The following is a 22,303-nucleotide window of genomic DNA, read 5'->3' as shown; positions in this document are numbered from 1 at the left end:
CTGTTGTTTCCCCCCCTGGCTGAAATAAGCTTAAGCTAGGTACCTGATGCTTGTTGGGGTAATTCTGGACCTGACTGAAGAAAGATCTGATTCTCATTCTGAATACATTAGGCAGCAGTTGAGAAATGCTGTGCACATAGTGTGCCTAAAATGGCAGGATATTTTGTTTCTTCACTCTCGTTACCCGTATTGGTGGGGCTCCAGTGAAACACACTTTTAACCTTGTTCTTTTTTTTTTTTTTTTTTTTTTTTTTTTTTTTGGTGAGGGCAGCATATTTGCAAAATGAAATGCCCTCTTGTATGTAGATCAAATTCTGGTCTCATTTACATGGGTGTAAGGCAGGAGTGGTACCAACGGTGTTAATTACATCTTGACCTATAAGGGAGTAGCTGAGAGCAGAATTTGGCTCTTTATTTTCAACTCGGTGGACGTCTCGTCTCATATTACCTCAATTTGTTGTCAAACAATGCTACTGATGTCAAAATGGGAAGTTTTATACTGGATTTTTTTCAGTGAATATTTTTCTTTGTACTTTCACCTGAGGTTCTCAGAGTGCTTCACAAACATTTATTAATAAGTCATACAACAGCCCTTGGCAGGTATTGTCCCTTTAATACAAATTCATGCACAGAATGATTATATGACTTGCCTAAGGCCTGCAGTGCTTCTGGAATAAAGCTATGAATAGGTCACAGAATTCCTGATTCCCACTCCTGTGCTCTAACTACTAGATTATACATCTTTCCCTACTGGACTATGCTTACCCAACTCACCAGTGCGATGAACTCCAATTTCAAAAATATTCAGAAGTTCTGCAGATACTTTGGCCTATTTTGACAGTTTTTCTTTCGATTCACCATTCTTGAGGATCTTCACAAATATAGACGCTAGAATTCATACTTGGCACAATGGAGTGGTGTTCTAGGTTAATGTTAATATATTATAATAGCAAGAGATGCACAGTATAACTTTAAATTTAGATGAGCTTAGCACAACTGCTATTCTTTTGGATTGATGGAAGCTTCCTCTTCCTTCATCATGTAAAGCACTTGCCAGTGGATTGTGAAGGCCTCAGTCTAAGCCTCAGTGGGTACTCTACATGGGGATAAAAGACCCATGGAATGGCTGTGGCTGGCCCAGGTCAGGGTCACCGAGCTTGGGCTCCACCCTGAGCCCGAATGTCTATACAGGAATTTTTCAGCCACAGAGCCTGAGACCTGCGAGTCCGAGTCAGCTGACCCAGGCCAGCCATGAGTTTTTATCTCTATGTAGACATACTCAGTAAGTGCAGAAATGTGTATAACACATAAACAAAAAATCCAGCTCCCCTAATTGGTTACATTCTCTCTATTAACAGGACACTGATAGACAGAACTGCATGCATGATACTTTGCATGTACTTCAGTGTTAAGTTTGCACTACAGCCTTTTTGAAAAGATTGTATTTTTTTATACACTGTAGCTTTCTCATGACCTAACCCGTTTAAAGGAGCACTATGAGAAAAAGATGAAAGATTTGATGGCAAACACTGTGGGAGCAGTAGAGATTCAGCAGCTAAAGCAAAAACATGAGCTGAAGGTAGTGTAGTTAATTTTTGTAACAAGCTATGTGTTAAAATGATTGTTCTTTGAATGCAGACAATGTTATCTTTTCTTTGTTAAACAGCAAGCTGAATATCAAAAATGGAACAGTAACTTATTGAAAATTATTTCTAAATGTACTGGATGTTGTACAGTTTGTTTTACAAGAACATTGTCAAGGATTTCTATAGTGTTTACTGTCTGGGTGTAATACTTTTACAAGATCAACTAGAATATAGTCTTTCCTTAATGATTGAGGCCCTGATCCTGCTACCTGATCCATGTGTGCAGATCCCTTCCATCTTTGTGGAGCCTTGTTAAAGTCCATGGGATCTATGTGGGCATAGGGGTCGTCCCACATGGATCAGATTGCACAACTGGGGACCTTCATGCTTTGTACAGAATGGAGCTGAAATAAAGAAGGTTGTTTTTCAATAACAACTTTGGCTCATCTACTGAAAGTGCCTTGTCACAGCAAGATACTTTTGTTTATGCCCTGTTTATAATTGACAGTGTCAGCACAGTTGTGGGAGTAGCATTCATTTTTGCTGTGGCTGCAGTCAGGAGAGAGCAGTTTTTTTTTTTAATGGAGCTTTACTAGGAAAATTGCATCTCTGGCTAATAATTATAACACTTTTTTCACATGTGCCTAAAATAAAATAAAATGTAGACTCCTGATGGGTTGCAATTTAAACATCCTTGCAATACAGTTCTTATTTAAGAATGTAATTAATTATAAATGGAACCAGTGTTCAGATCAGTTTCAGTTTGGGATAGGGTTAGTAGTTTGCATTTGAGGTTGAACTTGGACTAGCTTTCAGCTTCATGCCAGTGACATTTTGTGATCTATTCTCAGTACATATCTGCCCAGCTGAACACTTGAATGGTGGAAATCTACTGGTTCTTGTAAAATTTCCACCATCTTGTATTGCATCCAAAGCAGATTCAGAAAACAGGTCTCATCCAGGTGTAGATGTTATAAAAAGAAAATTAGAGGACAGGAGAGACCAATGTTCAGATTTGAAGTCCCACCTCAATATATTTTAAAATACCCATATATATTCATAACACCCGCAGTAGTTTTTTTCATAAGATTATAGTCATTTGACCATAGGTTAGATTTTGGGCCTAAACTACTTGACAATGTTCTTTCAAAAGGTGACTTCTTTTAAGAAGATTGATGCTACAATATGTTGAATTCTACTCTTTTATTATTCACTGAACATGCAGAATATGTTTTTTGCTGTCTTGCAGATGCAAAAGCTCATGAGGGCTGCTAGGGAAGGTACCAAAGATGGCTACGAAAAGACTAAAGCAGCTGTGAAGAAAGGTCGTTCATTCATCAGAACCAAATCCTTTATTACCCAGGGTAGGTGTGGATTATTTAAGTTTCTCTATAAAGTATAGGTGATTGTCTTAGCATGTTAGTTATCACCAGCAGTGTACTGGACACGTGAGTGCAGAGTTACGTTGATAAAACATGTCTCAGTCACAATAGGGGCTCTGATAGATCTGTGGTTGTGGAATCTCCAGGAGTTTTAAGATTTTGAAGACAACCTTGAGGACCTTGGAAATTCATTAGAAACCTGAGTCAGCCATATTATGCTTCAGTCAGCCTTGCACCGCCATGTAAGTGTGCTTCTTTACAATAAGCAGTGTTATAGATGCTGCCTAGTCCAAAGCTCATATGCAGTATGGCAAATGGGACCATGGGAAATGTCAGGAGATGTGTCCCCCATTGTCTTCCATCAAATAAACCCCTTGAACATCAGCCAGCTGCTGAAGAAATCTAAAGAGTCTGCATCCTAAGTTTGCTTTCCTGGTTTAGCCCCTGGAGTCACAGTGATTACTATTAACCAATGAGTATTTGCCAAGTGACACTGTATACTTACCACTGCTATTTCCTGTCCTAAGCGTAAAGGGAAGCTGTTGTATCTCCATGCCATGGTGTGGAGGATCATTGTGTCAGCCCAAGAAAGAGGAGTCTAAGGACTGCAAGCTGAATGCTGCCACCTACCATCCTTCAAGAAATGGAAATTGATAGGAAAGGAAGGAGCTTTCCAGGACACTGCTAATCTGAATAACCCCTGTCCATGGTAGCACAGATACACAGCCCTCCCCACCAGCAGCAGCAGAGCACCACAGTAGTTTTTGGCCTGGGAAAGGGGCAGGGAGTACAAAGTTCCTTCTCATCCGAATAAATGCAGAGAGCTAGTCTATCTCGCCACTCAAGATGCCTGGCAAGGGGATTATTTCAGCCATAAGACTGTAAGGACTGACACACAGTGCGTATCCCTGGGCTGGACTCAAACTGGTTCCTGGACACAGGAGTTTGATTACTGGAGAATGGAAGGGGTTTTTATACAACTTTCCTGCTCATAAACTTATCCTCATTCATGAGTGTGGCACAGGTGGATTTGGAGTTTGACCTTCACCATCAAGTCAGCCAGTCATTGTTTAGTCTGCCATGGAGCTAACATATCTAGTTATTTAGGGGCTATGTAGTCCAGAAGAAGGGCATGTATGTTTCTGGCTGGACTGAGCTCTCAGCCAGTTTCCTAGTCCACAGGAAACTGGTTTGTTTTGCAGACTTTCTGAAGAAACACACAGACTTTGCAAGCCAGCAGAACTCCTTCCTTAATTAGCGTTTTTCTAAGCCATAATTGCTCATGCTCTTTGCTTCCTGAAGTATTACTTCCCTCATGTCTGTGTGTATTATACTACCAATCACTGAACTGAGTGTTTTCTACAGAAAATCAGTAGCAATTGTTAAGTCCCTACTGGACTACATGGAATCTCTGCCTCTCTTCTGTTTCTCTGCTTGAGAAATTTTTGTTTTGGTTGATTGATTTTCTTGTTTATTACAGGTTTAAGTATTATTTTTTTGAGTGAGGGGTTAGTTGGGAGTGTCAGTGTGTGAGTGTCATTCTTGCTTTGGTGGAGAGAGATTTTGCAGCATTTCTTAAAGACGGTCAGATTATGAATCACCTAATCTCCTGTGGAAGTGTGTTCAACAGATGCATCACTTTGAGCAAGACTGCTTTCTCCTCTGCTGTCCTATACTTCATTCTGAGCAGGAAAGAACAAACGGAAGTAAAGCAAAAGACACAGAGGCTGCCTCTGCACTGAGGATGCTTTGGAACTCTCCCACCCTTGCTATACCATTGCTGCACCCCTATTATGGTGAAAACATCAGCAGTTATTCTCTGCATAGCTCCCACTGTTTCTGGCACTGAAGGAACTACACCAGTGCTAGAGTAATGATGGCAAAGTTCATTAACATGCTTGGTGTAGACAAGACTGTGGATACCCCAGTATGATGACTGTGCATGGACAATGTGATTCTGGCTTTCCTAGCCAAATATAGAGGAAAAATTGACTTTCTGCTGTATTTCATTCTATGTAGATCATAAATCATCCTGTATGGAAGAAGAGGAACTGAATTTATTTATTGATGTTGACTGTATGCATACAGAAGCAATTATGACTCCTATGCCTGAAGGATTATCACAGCAACAGGTAGTACTTTGTGTGTGTTTAAATATTATGGAAATGCACAGTAAATGTCTTATAGGGCATTTGCATGGACAAAAATCTGATTTGTAGGGGGTAATTGTGCATGCAAATTAAATAGACAGTGCTGCATTCATTGTAGTTTGCATGGTTATTCACCTGATTTAGAAAATCATGCCCTAAATCCCTTATCCAAGATCACACAGGAAATCTGTAGCAGAGCTTGGACTAGAACCAAAGTTTACTGGATTCTAGCCCTTAACCACAAGATCATCCTTTTCCTCTACTTGGCTACCATTACCTGTCTGTTATTCTATACTTCAGTCTAGGTTGAGGTAGGTGAAGAACAGAAATCAAATTAACAAGAAAAATCTCCCTTTCGTCCAGAGGGGAAGTTACTAATTTGTATTTAAAGGATTAGTTTAAATCTAATAATTACTTAAGTTTACTTGAAACTAAATCAGAGTATATAATGTTTGCAAAATGAAACTGTCCTGTGTTTTTATTGGTCAGAATTACCACCTCTGGGATTTCTAGAAGAAAATGTTGCAGTTGTTCAACATTAGAGGCACTAGAAGCATTTTTAGAGTATAATTATTCTCCACCCTCTTCAGAACCCCATTCTCAGGAGAAGAGCATTTTGGATGTTTCAGTTCCTGTGACAGGGGCACTTGAAGCAGAGCACAATCTAGAAAGTAGTGATAGAAGATAAGCCTAATATACTGTAAGAAAATTAATGGGCCAATAATATATTCATTCTTCAGATGAACAGTGAAGTACCAGATTGAAAACAACTTCAGTAATGCAAGAAGTAATGTCTCTTTTACATTGACTTCTCTTTATTCTTAGGCTTCTGGAATCTGATCTCCTGCCTTCTTCCTTACCCTCTTCAGTTCTATACAGTTCCACTTTTGAGTCACATTTCTCTTGGATCCATATCCACATCTTAGGATAAACTGGGAGGTTGAACATAGAAATGGTGTGAATTTAAGTAGCTCCTTGGAAATTGGTAGGCATGCATGCAGTTGCACTAGACATAAGCTTAGCCAGGGATGCAGTATGGTGTCCATGATCTTGCTTTGACATTAAAACTGAAAGTTGAATGTGACATAACTTTGGATGAAAAACAGCAATGTCCTTAAACATGTCTATTGGCTTGAGAGATGTTACCATTGTTCCTGGTTCTCCCTTAAAGTGTAGAAAATATCTCTCAACCCCCCTGAATCTTAGTGTCTTCTGGTTATAATCATTATTGTCTGAGTAATGCTAAATATTATATATCCACATGTAATACTAAGTATTATCGGTTCAGTATATTTGATGTAATTGGATGACAGTGTAACATTTGTTCACCCTTTTGTTACCTGATGCAGCTAAAGGAGGGTTTCTGCTATATAGTGGGAAGGTGTCAAAGACAACCTCTATGTACTTGGGATCTGGGTTCAGTGCTCAAGAGACCGCCCTCCCCGCAGTTTGTCCCCAGGTAGTAGTGCACAACTTATTGCTGAAGACCAGCCTTTTGTTAGTTCAAGGTGCAGCACTCAGGATGAATCTGGAAAGGAAATTCATACTGGATGCAGACTGAGCTGACAGAGAACATTTGGTGAATGAGTTGAAGAACAAAGAAGCAGACAGCTATATGATACCTGAAGTGATGAGAAACTGACAAGCAGGGAATCCATTCACACTGGGCCCCCTCTGTGAGGGGAGGAGAATTAAAACTCCCACTATTCTAGGGACTGCACACTGGTTGACAAGGTATAGGGCAGTACGACATCCAATTTAAAGGAAGCCGTTCTCTTTCTGACATTCTCCCCTTTCTGACAAGAAGATGAGGAAAGTGGTTGGTGCCTGGAGATTATGGTTACTACAGACAGGTATTGGAAGAAAGTGTGATCCAACAATGACACGATGAGTGAACTTTAGGTCCAGTCTGTGCAGACCTGAAATGACGAGAGGACGTAATGTCCTCAAGGGAGTGAATAATCTCTTAATCAAAAAGAGAAATATTTTGGGAGAAACACTGGAAGTGTTTTTTAATGATGGGGAGCTAGGGCTGGTGTGTGTTTGTTGGTTTTTAATGGCTATGGATCAGAATATTATATTGCGTATTGAGCATAAAAATCCATACGCTTCCCACACAAATGCACATTTGTATCATGGTGTTTCTTTTTGAATGAAAAATAAAGAAGTGTGTGTGCACTTGGCAATACAGTAAGTATAAACTGTACAATTTGGACTTTTAGACTTTCCTTTATGAATATGCTGCTGTCAACCACAAGGTGGCATAACGTTTTTTGTTTAAATCCAGGCCCTGTTTGAATTCCTATTTATATACTATGTCATAATGTGAGCCTGGAAATGTTGGATCATTGAATCAATCATTTTAGTTCTGCAAGCATAATCTCTGTTATAAGTTTTATACGTTAAGGAATAAAAAATGCTGGAACATAATTTATTATTTTTCCCACCATCCATAGAAGCAAAAATATGGGTGTAGCAGACTCATAGACTCTAGGACTGGAAGGGACCTCGAGAGGTCATCGAGTCCAGTCCCCTGCCCTCATGGCAGGACCAAATACTGTCTAGACCATCCCTAAAAGACATTTATCTAACCTACTCTTGAATATCTCCAGAGATGGAGATTTCACAACTTCCCTAGGCAATCTATTCCAGTGTTTAACTACCCTGACAGTTAAGACCTTTTTCCTAATGTCCAACCTAAATCTCCCTTGCTGCAGTTTAAGCCTATTGCTTCTTGTTCTATCATTGGAGGCTAAGGTGAACAAGTTTTCTCCTTCTTCCTGATGACACCCTTTTAGATACCTGAAAACTGCTATCACATCCCCTCTCAGTCTTCTCTTTTCCAAACTAAACAAACCCAATTGTTTCAGCTTTCCTTCACAGGTCATGTTCTCAAGACCTTTAATCATTCTTGTTGCTCTTCTCTGGACCCTCTCCAATTTTTCCACATCTTTCTTGAAATGCGGTGCCCAGAACTGGACACAATACTCCAGTTGAGGCCTAACCAGCACAGAGTAAAGCGGAAGAATGACTTCTCGTGTCTTGTTTACAACACACCTGTTAATGCATCCCAGAATCACGTTTGCTTTTTTTCCAACAGTATCACACTGTTGACTCATATTAAGCTTGTGGTCCACTATGACCCCTAGATCTCTTTCTGCCATACTCCTTCCTAGACAGTCTCTTCCCATTCTGTATGTGTGAAACTGATTGTTCCTTCCTTAGTGGAGCACTTTGCATTTATCTTTATTGAACTTCATCCTGTTTACCTCAGACCATTTCTCCAATTTGTCCAGATCATTTTGAATTTTGACCCTGTCCTCCAAAGCAGTTGCAATCCCTCCCAGTTTGGTATCGTCCGCAAACTTAATAAACGTACTTTCTATGCCAAAACATCTAAATCGTTGATGAAAATATTGAACAGAGCCGGTCCCAAAACAGACCCCTGCGGAACCCCACTTGTTATACCTTTCCAGCAGGATTGGGAGCCATTAATAACTACTCTCTGAGTACGGTTACTCAGCCAGTTATGCACCCACCTTATAGTAGCCCCATCTAAATTGTACTTTCCTAGTTTATCTATAAGAATATCATGCGAGACCGTATCAAATGCCTTACTAAAGTCTAGGTATACCACGTCCACCGCTTCTCCCTTATCCACAAGGCTCGTTATCCTATCAAAGAACGCTATCAGATTAGTTTGACACGATTTGTTCTTTAAAAATCCATGCTGGCTATTCCCTATCACCTTACCACCTTCCAAGTGTTTGCAGATGATTTCTTTAATTACTTGCTCCATTATCTTCCCTGGCACAGAAGTTAAACTAACCGGTCTGTAGTTTCCTGGGTTGTTTTTATTTCCCTTTTTATAGATGGGCACTATATTTGCCCTTTTCCAGTCTTCTGGAATCTCCCCCGTCTCCCATGATTTCCCAAAGATAATAGCTAGAGGCTCAGATACCTCCTCTATTAACTCCTTGAGTATTCTAGGATGCATTTCATCAGGCCGTGGTGACTTGCAGGCATCTAACTTTTCTAAGTGATTTTTTACTTGCTCTTTTTTTATTTTATCTTCTAAACCTACCCTCTTCCCGTAAGCATTCACTATATTAGACATTCCTTCAGACTTCTCAGTGAAGACCGAAACAAAGAAGTCATTAAGCATCTCTGCCATTTCCAAGTCTCCCGTTACTGTTTCCCCCTCCTCACTGAGCAGCGGGGCTACCCTGTCCTTGGTCTTCTCTTCTAATGTATTGATAAAAAGTCTTGTTGTTTCCCTTTATTCCCATAGCTAGTTTGAGCTCATTTTGTGCCATTGCCTTTCTAATCTTGCCTCTGCGTTCCTGTGTTATTTGCCTATATTCGTCCTTTGTAAACTGACCTAGTTTCCATTTTTTTATATGTTGCCTTTTTATTTTGTAGGTCACGCAAGATCTCGTGGTTAAGCCAAGGTGGTCTTTTGCCACATATTCTATCTTTCCTAACCATCGGAATAGCTTGCTTTTTGGCCCTTAATAGTGTCCCTTTGAAAAACTGCCAACTCTCTTCAGTTGTTTTTCCCCTCAGTCTTGATTCCCATGGGACCTTACCTATCAGCTCCCTTATAATACTACACCAAGTGTATAACATACCCTTTGCTAGTGTCTCCTGGATATCTGTCTGTGTTAGACATTAATAAGATGTCTATCACAATGATATGTAAGCACTGATATTGTGCATTATATTTTATGTACTGCTGGTTCTGATACATGTCAGTAAATTATTACAGAGTTAGTCACAAAATCCAACATGTTTTGGAGAAAAAATCAATGGAAACTGGTCATGGACTCACAGGACTGGAAGGGACCTCGAGAGGTCATCTAGTCCAGTCCCCTACACTCATTGCAGGACTATGTATTAATATACACCTCTACCTCGATATAACGTGACCCGATATAACATGAATTAGGATATAACACGATAAAGCAATGCTCTGGGGAGGGGGAAGGGGTGGATGGGCCTGCGCACTCCAGTGGATCAAAGCAAGTTTGATATAACGCAGTTTCACCTATAACGTGGTAAGATTTTTTTGGCTCCTGAGGACAGCATTATAGCGGGGTAGAGGTAGGGGTGTGTGTGTGTGTGTCTGTGTGCGTGTGTATATCTATCTTTCTATAATGGGACCTATTATAATCCTGTTACACTGTATGAGAATAAACAAGAATGTTTTTCCTCATGTAAAGTAACACAGTCAAGGTAATGGGAACAAAACACTGACCCTGTGCCAATACTTTTTCACTGTTATTGTTTATAAGTCCTTATCTTCAAGAATCTGTCATTGGATTTTTTTTCCTTCAAATCAGTGTTAATATGTTACAAAGATGTAAAACAACAAAAAGATGACACTTCAAGCCTGATTTTGAAAACTGGCCAACTATGTTGCATCTGTGTATCAAATAGCTAAGGTTCTATCACCATCTGTGCCCACTGCTAATTGTACCCCAAAAATTGTGGGTGGGAAATAAGAGGCCATATTTTAAAAGTGAACCTTTAAAATGAGACAGTCAGAAAAGAAAACACATGACTACTGCTGTTACAGCATTTCATGCACAAATTAAAACATAATTAGAGTAATAGTAAGTTTCATGAATTTCTGAAGAGATATGACATTTATTTTATTATAGTTCCAATGTCAGGAGTACTTTAGCTTGACATATAATACAAGGGTTGATTTGTCAATGTAAGAACATTATGGTTAATGTTTAATACAAGTCTTTGATTTTGCCTAATACTCTTAACTCTGTTTCTATTTTAGAAATAGGGACAACTGAACCAACTGTTTTTTTCCCCCCTGTAAGTTAGTTATTTCAGACTAGTAAACAAAAAAGAAGAATTTACTAAACAAACTCCACAGTGTCTGTACATCTCTGTCAGTAATAATCATTATTTTCCGCAAGTCCCAGAAATGAAGGGAATATCAACTACTTTAAGTTTGAGAGTTTAACTTCTATCACTTTCAACAGGTTGTGAGAAGATATATTCTGGGTTCTGTGGTTGACAGTGAAAAGAATTATGTGGATGCTCTCAAAAGAATTCTAGAGGTATCTAAATATTGTTTGCCTTTTACAATTTGGAAAGGAACAAAATCCTCAAAGAATTATTCATGAACTGTATACTGTGAATCGTATGCATAATGTTAGGGGGGCATCAGATCAAATGTGTTTTTCTTTTGACTATAAGGTAAGATTTGGCCTAGGTTTTACTTTTTGATGTTAAACTCTTAATTTTTTTTAGGTTGTTTGAATGAATCTGTTTTCTTTATTCAGCAATATGAGAAGCCTCTCTCAGAAATGGAACCAAAGCTACTGAGTGAAAGAAAACTCAAAATGGTCTTTTATCGTATTAAGGAGATTCTTCAGTGCCATTCAATGTTTCAGATAGCACTAGCCAGCCGTGTCTCTGAATGGGATTCTGTGGAAATGATTGGAGATGTCTTTGTTGCTTCAGTAAGTAAATACATGTGAGAAGAGACATGAAAAATGTCTATTTTGTTTTTAAATTGTTGATCTGGTGTCTGCTGTAATAGCACGTGTACCTATTAAGACAACTACATTGACACCAACACGTCTTCTGTTTGACTGGCTGCAAGTGAAAGAGCCTTGGCCAGTATTTTCAAATGTGTGTGCCTCATGTTAGCCACCTAAATCCACAAAAGATGGGCGTGGATATGCAGGAAAGTAGCTACCCCACTCCTCAGCCCAACAAGGGACTGAACCAAACTCTGGATTAAAGCAGTGGTCTTAGAGACCACTCCACCATTTGGAGTTCAGTGCATGTTAGCTCCACTCCTCTTGCCTCCACTTCCCCTAGACATCCCCTCCTTTGCGTAGGAGAGGTAAATGCAGCAATGCATAGTGCTCTAAGGCATCCACGTACATCAGAGGAAGCTTTTCTGGGCAGTTGTCCCTCCTTTTTGTATTGCCAGAATCTGGTCCCATGTATTTAATGTGGTTGAGCTGAACCATATGTTTTACAACTCATAAATTGTGCAAACCTACAACTTTAACTCTGCATTCAATACATTTGCATGTTGTAGCTTATCAGGAATTAACTTGTTAGTTCCATCTGTGGGCTCAATAGAAGTTGAAGGTATTTAGCAACTCCTATGCAGAGCATTCAGCTCCTCACAGCACCAGGCATTTAGATGACAAAAATAAAAATGAGCCTGTCTTCAGCGAGATTTCCTGTTGTCTGAGGTTTGTCTTGTCTGCATTTCAGTTTTCTAAATCCATGGTTCTAGATGCATACAGTGAGTATGTAAATAACTTCAGTACAGCAGTCGGGATTCTCAAGAAAACGTGTGCCACAAAGCCTGCCTTTCTAGATTTTTTAAAGGTGAGTGCATTTAACCTTGAAAGAAAGCTGAAGAAAATGATGTACCACAAGATGAGTTAGGGAAAAATTTGGCCCCATGGTGTGTAGATTCTGGTGAAATTTAAAGAGAACAAAGTTCACGCACAATTCTAGTGTAGCAGGAGGATGACATGATTTTAGCTCCAAGGGGTATTTTGCCATGCACCTCAGTTGTATTGACATTCAGAATGACTGTGGGGATTCTTTCACGTCAGATGAACATTAGCTAAGGACACAAGCTGAGGCCTCATCTTTCGACAAAGTTTATGTGTTAGCTACGTTATATATAAAAGTCTTAAATTAAAACTCACTCTGAACCTTTCTGGGCATGGTAAAAGAATACACAGAGCTAGTAGCTCTCAGTCTCCTCAGTCTGACTTCAGTGGGATGTTTGCCTGAGTGAGGACTGCAGATTTGGGACCATAATCTTCAATTCTGGTCAGGCAAAACTGAGGATTTTAGAGGGCCAGAGCTAGGGGGCTCATGAGTGGTTGCAGGTCAGTACTGTAATGATGGGCACCATTATTTGCATTTTGAGATGCTGATAAAATACTTGCCAGAAGCTGGGAGTGGGCAACAGGAGATGGATCACTTGATGATTACCTGTTCTGTTCATTCCCTGTGGGGCGCCTGGCATTGGCCGCTGTTGGAAAACAGGATACTGGGCTAGATGGGCCTTTGGACCATACTGACCCAGTTTGGCCATTCTTATAATTCTTCCCCCCACCACCGCACCCTGGTTTTGGACCAAATACACACTGTTCAGAATATTTTAGCATTAAAAAAATGAGAAAAATCTTCAAAAATCATGAAATTTTACCCGTTTGTCAACCAGCTGTAATAAGAACCTCCCTAGAAGATTCCAACGTTCTCCTGAGCATGCAGAGAACTAACAAAATGACAAATCTGTTTTTTCCTCCTTTTCTTGGGTGTCCTTTAATGTTATATAAAGATAACTATGGACTTTGCTTTGTATTTACATAGCTTTGAGATTGAGAGTTTTCCCTAGATTTTCTCTTTTAAAATATCAAAACAGATGAATAAATATAGATAGTACTGCATCAGTTGGTAGGTTTTTACCCCAGATCCCACAACAGAGAACAGCCATAGTAGAAAAAAGGCCATGATGCAACAAAGCAGTTACTTTTTTGGTTAAATTTAAGACACGGAACAAGTCAATGGAAACACTTGCATGCTTAAAGTTAAGCTCATGATTAAATCCATTGTCTAGACAAGTAGAAATGTGCTCAGTTCACACAGAATTTAGTTTCCCATTTCAGCTACTTTTGTACTGTTGGGATTTGTCTCTTCCCTTGTTCTTTAGGAGGAAGCTTTTTCTTTTCACTTGCCATTATGACAAATTAAATGGTAAGATTTTTCAGAGAGACCTAACTAATACTTCTAAATGAATTTGTGAAATCTTATCTGTATTCCTGGTACAAAGAAAGTTATTGATATAAAGAAATCCTGGCAAACATTTTAATTTTATGAAAGATGATAATAGAAATCTACTAACATGAGCAAATTCAGTGACTTTCTCATTTCAGCAATGCCAGGAGTTGAGCCCTGATCGAATTACACTCTATGGTTTAATGATGAAACCCATACAACGCTTTCCACAGTTCATTCTTCTGCTTCAGGTAAACAATATTTACCAGTGAGGCTTAACTGATAAATGCTTCTTTTGCATTCTCTTAGCACTCACTCTCTTGGGGGAGTCTGTGGGATCTATGTTATACTGTAGTAATATATTGCAATGGGAGCTGTTTTTGAGTCTTGGGATCAAACAAGTGAAAAATTAAGTATGTAATAATGAGAGCTGTGAGGTTAACTGATTTTTTGTTTAACGTCAGCTCAAAACTAATTTTTTTGTTTAAAATTTTTCAGCGAACCAAAAAAGTTTTTAAAAAAATTACCTTGGGTCAAATAAAATATCATCTTCAGCCCAAAATGAAACATTTCAGTTTGTTTTTGAGAGGGTTTTTTTACCTTCTGAAATTAAGATAAAATTGAGATTAAAAATCAAAACAAAATGTCATTTCAAATCAAAAAGTCAAAATGTTTTGTTTTGAAAATGTCAGAATGAAACTTTCTAGCTTTTTTGGAATCTTTTGTTTTTGTTTTTTCTTCAGCCAAAACAACTTGGCAAAATTGCACACATTCACTAACTGTTTGGGCCAATCCAAATCTTTATTTTTTGGCAGTTTTTGTCTGAAAAATTTCATCCAGCTCTAGTAATCTCTTAGTTTGAGTGTCAGGATCTACTGTGGGAAAATGTTACTAGAGCTTGGTACTTTACCTTTGGACGTCAATAAATATTTCTTTAGTTATCCCTGCAAAGACAGTTGTGCCATATATTTGTGTATAGCTATTGTCGATTTAAAGGGCAAAATACACTACATTCAGGTAAGGGCCAATTGTTCTGTGTGGATTTGGACACTAGTGGTTCTTCTCTTTAGGAGTCTTGAGGATGTCTGTACAGTGATCAGACATCCTTTTTAAAACAAAAAATTGTTTATTTTGCTGTAGGAACAAATCATTTAGGCAAAAAGGATTTTAAAATAACAGTCTACATGCATGTATATTTCACTCAAAGGCTTACCATCCTCTGATGATACCCTACACAGGCATAACTTCTTCACACCCCAGCAGTTGCATCCATCTCTGCCTGTATCCCCTGAACTTCTCCACCCTCTTTGAGAAAATGTTCCTTCTTAAACTGCTATAGTTCTTTTCACCTTTTGGCTCTCAAGCCTTTTCCTATTCTGGCACTGTCTCTTAAAAAGCCTCAAGTGTTTGCGGGGAAGTGGTTTATCTTGAGCCTTTCCATTTTCTTCCTGTTTGTTTTTCCTTACAGCCCCTAGTAAATGGAACTAATATATTTGTGCAATGGACAGCCCAATAACTGACTCAACATATAGTATTATTAAATTATTACAGAGCAGCTTCAATTCCATCCCACTAGCTATGATCAGTTGTTTTATTTCGTCTAGGTGTCATGGAGGAAGACTGGTTTGAGGATGGTAGGTCAATTGTAAGTGTGGAATGAAGACTAGATTAGGGCTGCCTGGGGTGGGGTGGGGCCAAGTGGGGCAATTTGCTCCGGGCCCCACAGGGGTCCTGTGAGCCCTGGCCCAGCTGTGGTCCGGGTCTTCGGTGACATTTCAGCAGCGGGGGGCCCTTCAGTGCTGCTGAAGACGTGGAACGACTGAAGGGCCCTCGCCGCCGAAATGCTGCCGAGGACCCAGACCGCCACCGGGTGAGTACAAGCGCCTCACCTCCCCTGCTTTGCCTCAGGCCCGCTGAATCCTCTGGGCAACCATGGACTAGAGATGGATGATGGAAGGAGTTCACAAGTGGCAGACAGGCTAGCATCACTGATGCAGTGGAGGAGATGGGGCAATTTGATAAGAAATAATAGTGGGTACATAGGAATGTCTGAGAATTGTCGGCAAAGAGAAACATGCTGCCAAAATGGTTTCAGTGTGTGTCTCAAATATGGACATGTTCGGAAATTATTTCAAGATCCATGGAGCAGGCACTGTTTCTTCCACTGTATTTCATACAGCTTTAAGCTCATTGTTCTCATTTAGTAAATAATAATAATGATAATGATGAGAAATAGTTTCAGTATGACTTTACAGTAAATTAAAGGTTGAGAAAGTTTTTCAGGCTTATTGGGTACAGGTATGTACATATTATAATGCATGTTGATTTTCAAACTATTTCTTTAATGTCATTTGTATCTTTCATATTTTTCTTCAATTTGAACTCCCATCACCTTACCCACTTACTGGAAAATAAACTTCACAGGCCAACGTCTTTTTGAAGAGCAATTAGAATATTCAGCCAGCCAAGGATCCCATGCGCTGAAGATTCCAAAGTGCTCTATTATTTGCATCAGAAGTCATTAATAGCATTGGGGTTATCCTTGAGTAGTCTTCAGTTTCAGAGCCATGCGAGAACTTCAGACAGAAGTTTACAACACTATGTCCCATCTTTAACTTATGCCTCAGAACTCATATCTGTGCTCCTTTTTTTAGGATATGTTGAAAAACACTACTAAAGGACATCCTGACAGGCTGCCACTGCAGATGGCTCTTACAGAGCTTGAAACATTGGCAGAGAAATTAAATGAAAGGAAAAGAGATGCAGATCAGCGCTGTGAAATAAAGCAAATCGCAAAAGCCATGAATGAACGTTATCTGAACAAGGTTGGGACAGAATATAATTTATACTGTGGAAGCTCATACATTGCTAATTTCTTCTTACCTTCTCCTGAGCAGCTAGTGGAGTGGCTACCTAATCTGCACCCCTTTGTGTGATGGTTCTATTTAAAGCATAGGTGGATTTGAGGCATAGAATGGCTGGAAGATGTAAGGCATCTCCATGATAATATAGGTCCACTGGCCAAAACCACGGTGTGCTGTGGGTGCAGGGTTGTGTCCAGTGCTGCAGCCTAGCGGAGGTACTAGCAGCCCAGTGGTGTTCTATGATCTGGTAAAGGCAGAATGCTAACTCCTTATCCCACCTCATACCTTCACATAGGTCCTCTGCACAAGGACATCCTAATTTGTCTCCATGGCAGGATTTAGCCCTATAGGCAGTGTAAAGTATTTAACGGTCCATTTTTTCCCTTTAATATTTCAACCCGACAAAGCAGTCCCAGATGCGCTGACTGATGTATCTAATAGTTTCCTGTTTTGCCTGTATCATTCAATTATTTGAATAGTAAAATAGAAATATCCTCACGAGAATGGTGAGATACTTTTAAAAGGAATTGAGACAGGACAACCTTCTTGTCTTACTGTGCCTCATAAATGCCTCTGTTCTTTCTGGGAGATGAGGCATCACATACCTGAATTACTGCTCATTATGATTTATTCTCTTTAATACATCTATATAGGGTAGTGAGCACCTAGACCTATTCTGAGGAGAAAAATGCTGACTGCACCTCATATTTTTCTCAAGTGGTGTAGAAGGTCCTCTTAGTTTTCTAGAGGGGAAGTAGTCAACCCAAGCGTAGGCATTTCTAGGCCTTTTGCATCATTAAGATCAATATTTCAAAGAAAAAAAGTAGTGAATTTATCAGAGTATTGGGATAATCCTGGATGTGCTTTATTTACCTGTGTAGCCAAAAGGTTAAAAATTATGTACTGTACTGACAGCATTGGCAGGGCTGCATCTGGAACACTGGTTTCAGTTCCCAGATGCTCTGGAGGTAGAGGATTGACCTAGGTCTTTTAACCTTTCCTCCTAATTATATGTCCTGTACACTGCACGGTAGCTTGTCTAAACAGCAACATAATGGTCATTGACACTTAGTTAAAGGAATTAAACATAGAAACAAATTTTACCTAATAGGCACTGGCTGTGCTTTTGGGATAGGGGAGAGTGGGGGAGTGTTCCCAATGGGAGTTCCAGGTGACATTGTGCTATCAGACGTGGCAGCTTTGTGGCATGCAGTGGGAGCCTGCATACTGCAATATGTGCTTTTCTCAACTGCCAGTCAGCTCTGTAGACCAGTGCAGGCAGAGGGAGTAGCCATGACCCTTCCTCCTCCTGCTGCTTCTTGCCCCTTTAGAGTAGTTGACACCTCACAGCATATGTGAATTGACTGGAAGGGAGTAGAGAGAAAGGAATTGTAGAAGTCTATGGGCCCAATTCCTATTTTATGCCAGAGGGGTCCTTAAATCCACCTATAAACACTTTTATTACAGTATAGAATATGGTATCCCATTATGTTTGCCTCTGTTTTTGCAGTGGATGTTGGCTATGTCGTGTGTATACATTAATATGTTGATTGTTTTAAAACTCCAGTTACTCAGCAGTGGAAACCGATACCTAATACGAAGTGATGATATGATAGAAACAGTTTACAACGAGAAAGGAGAAATTGTAAAAACCAAAGAACGACGACTCTTCATGCTGAACGATGTGTTGATGTGTGCAACAGTGAGTGCACGGTAAGGCTCACTTCATGCTGTTTGAATGGATCACTTGGAAACATTAACCGGAATGGATTCTTATAGAAACTTTAACCATAGATACTAATTTCTGTAAATTTCGATAATGTGCCAATAGCTTTATTGTTGTTCTTCTCTCCTGATTGTATTTTAAAGAACTAAGATAAACCACTAGAAAGAAGTACAAACAGAAAATTACAGATAAACAGAAGCACTTTGTCCAGTTTCCAGATATTGGTAAGAGTTGGCCTGTAGTGGAGATTAGATGGCACAGTTGCTTAGTGCACTAACTCTTCACCTCTGAAGACCTGAGTGTTGGCCTTGACTTAAGTAATGGGTGAAAGTGAGTTTATAGGAGCTCAGTCTGATATTGATTCTTTGTGTTCACATGAAGACACACAAAACTGTAATTTGGTCAAGTTTACTGTTTAAAAATAAAAAAGCTGGGGTGAAATTCTGGAACCATAGCAGTCAATAGCAAAGCTCCCATTAACATCAGTTAGGCCAGGCTTCCACCCTTGAAGCCTAAAACTGAAGGATTAAGACTGAGGTGCTTAGAAAAAGGTATCTGTTGCATAGTGCTTTCTGTCCTATTGCTGGTATAACTGATGCTATTAGTCTGTTACGTTACTTGTGTGCCAAGGTCACACACACTTTAATTTGTTGGTCGTATTGTAATTTTTTTTCCTTTGTGTCTGGGTGCATACTGACAGAGAACATATAGACAGACCATTAAGTTCTTTCTTTCTTTCTTTCTTAAACTAACTAAACTAAAACTAGCACCTTTTCTCAGCCCAAAGTGATGTCTTCAGTGCCTTAAGGTATTCCTTACCTCTTTTGTGTAGTCTTACTAGTGCTAAGTCTCAAACAATATCAGCAAGTGAAAAATGACTTCTAATAACACTTTGCTCTTCAGATGTTCACAAGCTGTTTTCCTATTAACCAAGAATTGTGATTCTTCTCCTTTTCCTTTTATTCAGACCTTCAATCACACCTGGCTATTTTCTTGTGATTCATTGAGAGAAAATTGCTTTTTTTTGCCTATTTTAGTCCTTCCTGTGACACTTTGTCCTGGATTCTGTGTAACTGTTCCTAAAGTGGCAGAATGCAACCTGTTTTCTTTTCTCGTGTGAAAAGTCCATGATTTTGCTGAATCTCTGGGTTTGCTATTAAGGTGACTGTTATGGTGATCAGACTCATTGCTCCTCTTCCTGTGGGCCCGATCATTACATAGCACCCTGCTTAGGGGAGTTGTCTAATTTGGTACACGTGTGCCATGGGGATTTGTTAACACAGAAAAAGATGTCTCATTAAAATGTACAGGGTTATTTTTTCTCTAGCAGTTCAGAATTGAACTAGCTCTCACAAGTTCTCCACCTACACCTTTTCCATAATAATACGTTTATAAAGGCTTTACTCACATCAGCAATAGGGCTTTCCACCTCCGACCGCTGTGCATTGCACTTAGATGGGCCCAGCTGCAAACTATGCATCCAGATCAGGATCCATACTGTTCTGTAGCTTTGAGGTGCCCAGATCTGGGGCTTCTTCACAGACTTTAATTCCATAAAGAATCATTATAATACTTGCTCATTTCTTGTAGGGTTGGCAAAGGAACAACACTGCTGATATGCATCCCATGAAAGCTCATGCTCCAATACATCTGTTAGTCTATAAGGTGCCACAGGGCTCTTTGCTGCTAACACTGCTGATAGTGACCACTCTCTGCCCCTCTAGCCAATCCCCTCCCATCCATGAAGCCTGATTTCTTGGCGCATCTGCTGATGGGATTCAGCAGGAAAGAGGAGACAAAGATAAATCTCCTTTCTCACAAACACACCCTGCCCATATTTCCTGGGTTTTCTTCCTTCCATTTATGGAGGCCAAAAGGACAGTCTGGCTCATGATTTGGAAAATACTTTATCCTTTTTTTTAAAGTGACTTGTGGGTCACCCATGAGTGCAAGGGGAATCCATATTTGGTGGAACTCATTGATAGGGAAGTGTTTTATTTAGAGAATATCTTCATGCTAAGCAGAATTGCAGTTTGCACATTCCAATACTTCCCTTAAACAATTTGGGCTTTTATTTTACTTCACTATGAAGCAGTTTTGCTATCAGCAGGTTTCAGTGTATTTATGTATCATAAATGTGAAAACTTTGTGTTAAAGATATATTGGGATAGTACTGAATATTTAAAAATGCCAAGAAATGCAAATTAGACATTTGGTTTGGGATTTCATGCCTATGGAATATAGTAGATTTGATAAAGGTGATCACAGATTATAGTTAAAATATTAGGGGAGAGTGACATTTTTGTTGACATCGTATGAAAAATAAAGATTTGGTTAAACAAAACATCAGCGAGAACCGCTGGAGCATTGTCAAGGTAAGTGGAAAATTGTAGATACAACAACTGTAGATTTTAAGATACTCCTCGTGAGTCACAAGTTTGAGTATGAAAGGCATATTGCTAAAATTTAGAACTTCTCAATCATTGGAGGTGTGGTCTGAACTGCCTAAGCACATATGAAAATTAATTATGCCATTATTTATCTCTGCTCTTTACCCTGCTTCTTACACATGTAACACACATGTAGAGTGTAGGTGCTTTGCTTTACGTATTTGTTTGTGACTGGCATATTCTGTTTGGAATGGTTAATCATTTACGTGAGAGTTCTCTGCATTATGAACAACAGCAAGTCATTAACTTGTTGCTTTTTCTTCCATCTTCAGAGGAAAGAAAAACTTAAAAGACATACTATTGTGCCACATGGATGGGGTTGCCAGGCATCGGGTTTTCGACCGGAACGTCTGGTCGAAAAGGAACCCTGGCAACTCTGGTCGGCACTGCCAACTGGGCTGTTAAAAGTCTGGTTGTCAGTGCAGTGGAGGCCCAGGCTCTGTGCTCCTCCCAGAAGTGACTGCTAGGTCCCTGCAGCCCCTGGGCACTGGGGCAGCCAGGGACTGGGAGGCTCCATGTGCTGCCCCCACCCAGAGTACTGGCTCTGCAGCTCCCATTGGCTGGGAACTGTGACCAATGGGAGTTGCAGGGGGTGGTGCCTGCAGGTGTGAAGGCAGCGCGCACCGAGCAGAGCCGCCTGGCCACTCATGCGCCTAGAGGCCGCAGAGATCTGATGCCCACTTCCTCAGAGCCACGATAAGTACTGCCAGGACCCCGTACCCCAACCCCCTGGTCCAGCCTTTAGCCCCCTCTCACACCCCAAACCCCTCAACCTTGGCCCCACCCCCAGTGGGAGCTCCCACCCCCAGCCGGAGCTCTCACCACCTGCAACCCTACTCAAGCCCGGAGCCCCCTCCTGCACTCTAAATCCGTCATCCCTAGTCCCACCCCAGAACCTGCACCCCCAACTGGAGTTCTCACCCACTGCATGTCAACCCCCTGCCCCAGCCCGGAGCCCCCTCCTGCACCCTAAATCCCTCATCCCCAGCTCCAGCCCAGAGCCCATACTCCTCCTCAGACCCCACCCCCATGCCCCAGCCTGTTGAAAGTGAATGAGAGTGGGGAAGAGTGAGTGATGGAGGGGTGGGGGAATGGAGTGAGCGGGGGCCTCAGAGAAGGGGCAGGGCAGGGATGTTCAGTTTTGTGTGATTAGAAAGTTGGAAACCCTGCACATGAGAGCTGAGGTCAGATGAGAATCTAATACTGTTTGACCAGTGGGAGCATAGCATTCTCACTAGAGGTTAAGTTCACCCATCAGAGTACAAGTCTTCTGAGCTTGAGGGCATGATAGGTAATCCCTTGAGTAATATACTTTAAATAGTTTGTGAGCCCTCTAGTGACCCTCTCTGTCATTTATGTTTCAA

The 22,303-nt window shown here is 40.3% G+C and overlaps 1 protein-coding gene across 2 annotated transcripts in view; it reads left to right on the top strand.

The window, feature by feature from the left end:
- ARHGEF10 (Rho guanine nucleotide exchange factor 10) overlaps positions 1 to 22,303 on the top strand; it is a 188,457-nt gene that overhangs the window by 92,470 nt on the left and 73,684 nt on the right. Inside the window, exons 9-17 of one of the 2 annotated variants that reach the window (XM_050950620.1) lie at positions 1,463 to 1,579; positions 2,836 to 2,950; positions 4,988 to 5,100; positions 11,121 to 11,198; positions 11,424 to 11,603; positions 12,376 to 12,492; positions 14,058 to 14,150; positions 16,554 to 16,724; positions 18,331 to 18,476. In XM_050950620.1, the coding sequence (XP_050806577.1) occupies positions 1,463 to 1,579; positions 2,836 to 2,950; positions 4,988 to 5,100; positions 11,121 to 11,198; positions 11,424 to 11,603; positions 12,376 to 12,492; positions 14,058 to 14,150; positions 16,554 to 16,724; positions 18,331 to 18,476 (1,130 nt within the window). The remainder of the gene's footprint in view (positions 1 to 1,462; positions 1,580 to 2,835; positions 2,951 to 4,987; positions 5,101 to 11,120; positions 11,199 to 11,423; positions 11,604 to 12,375; positions 12,493 to 14,057; positions 14,151 to 16,553; positions 16,725 to 18,330; positions 18,477 to 22,303) is intronic. The other variant, XM_050950619.1, reaches the window with a different exon arrangement.

Source organism: Gopherus flavomarginatus, chromosome 4, assembly GCF_025201925.1.
Source record: "Gopherus flavomarginatus isolate rGopFla2 chromosome 4, rGopFla2.mat.asm, whole genome shotgun sequence".
Lineage (NCBI taxonomy): Eukaryota > Metazoa > Chordata > Testudines > Testudinidae > Gopherus > Gopherus flavomarginatus.
The sequence above is the reverse complement of the archived record's forward strand: the minus strand, read 5'-3'. Positions and strand labels throughout refer to the sequence as shown.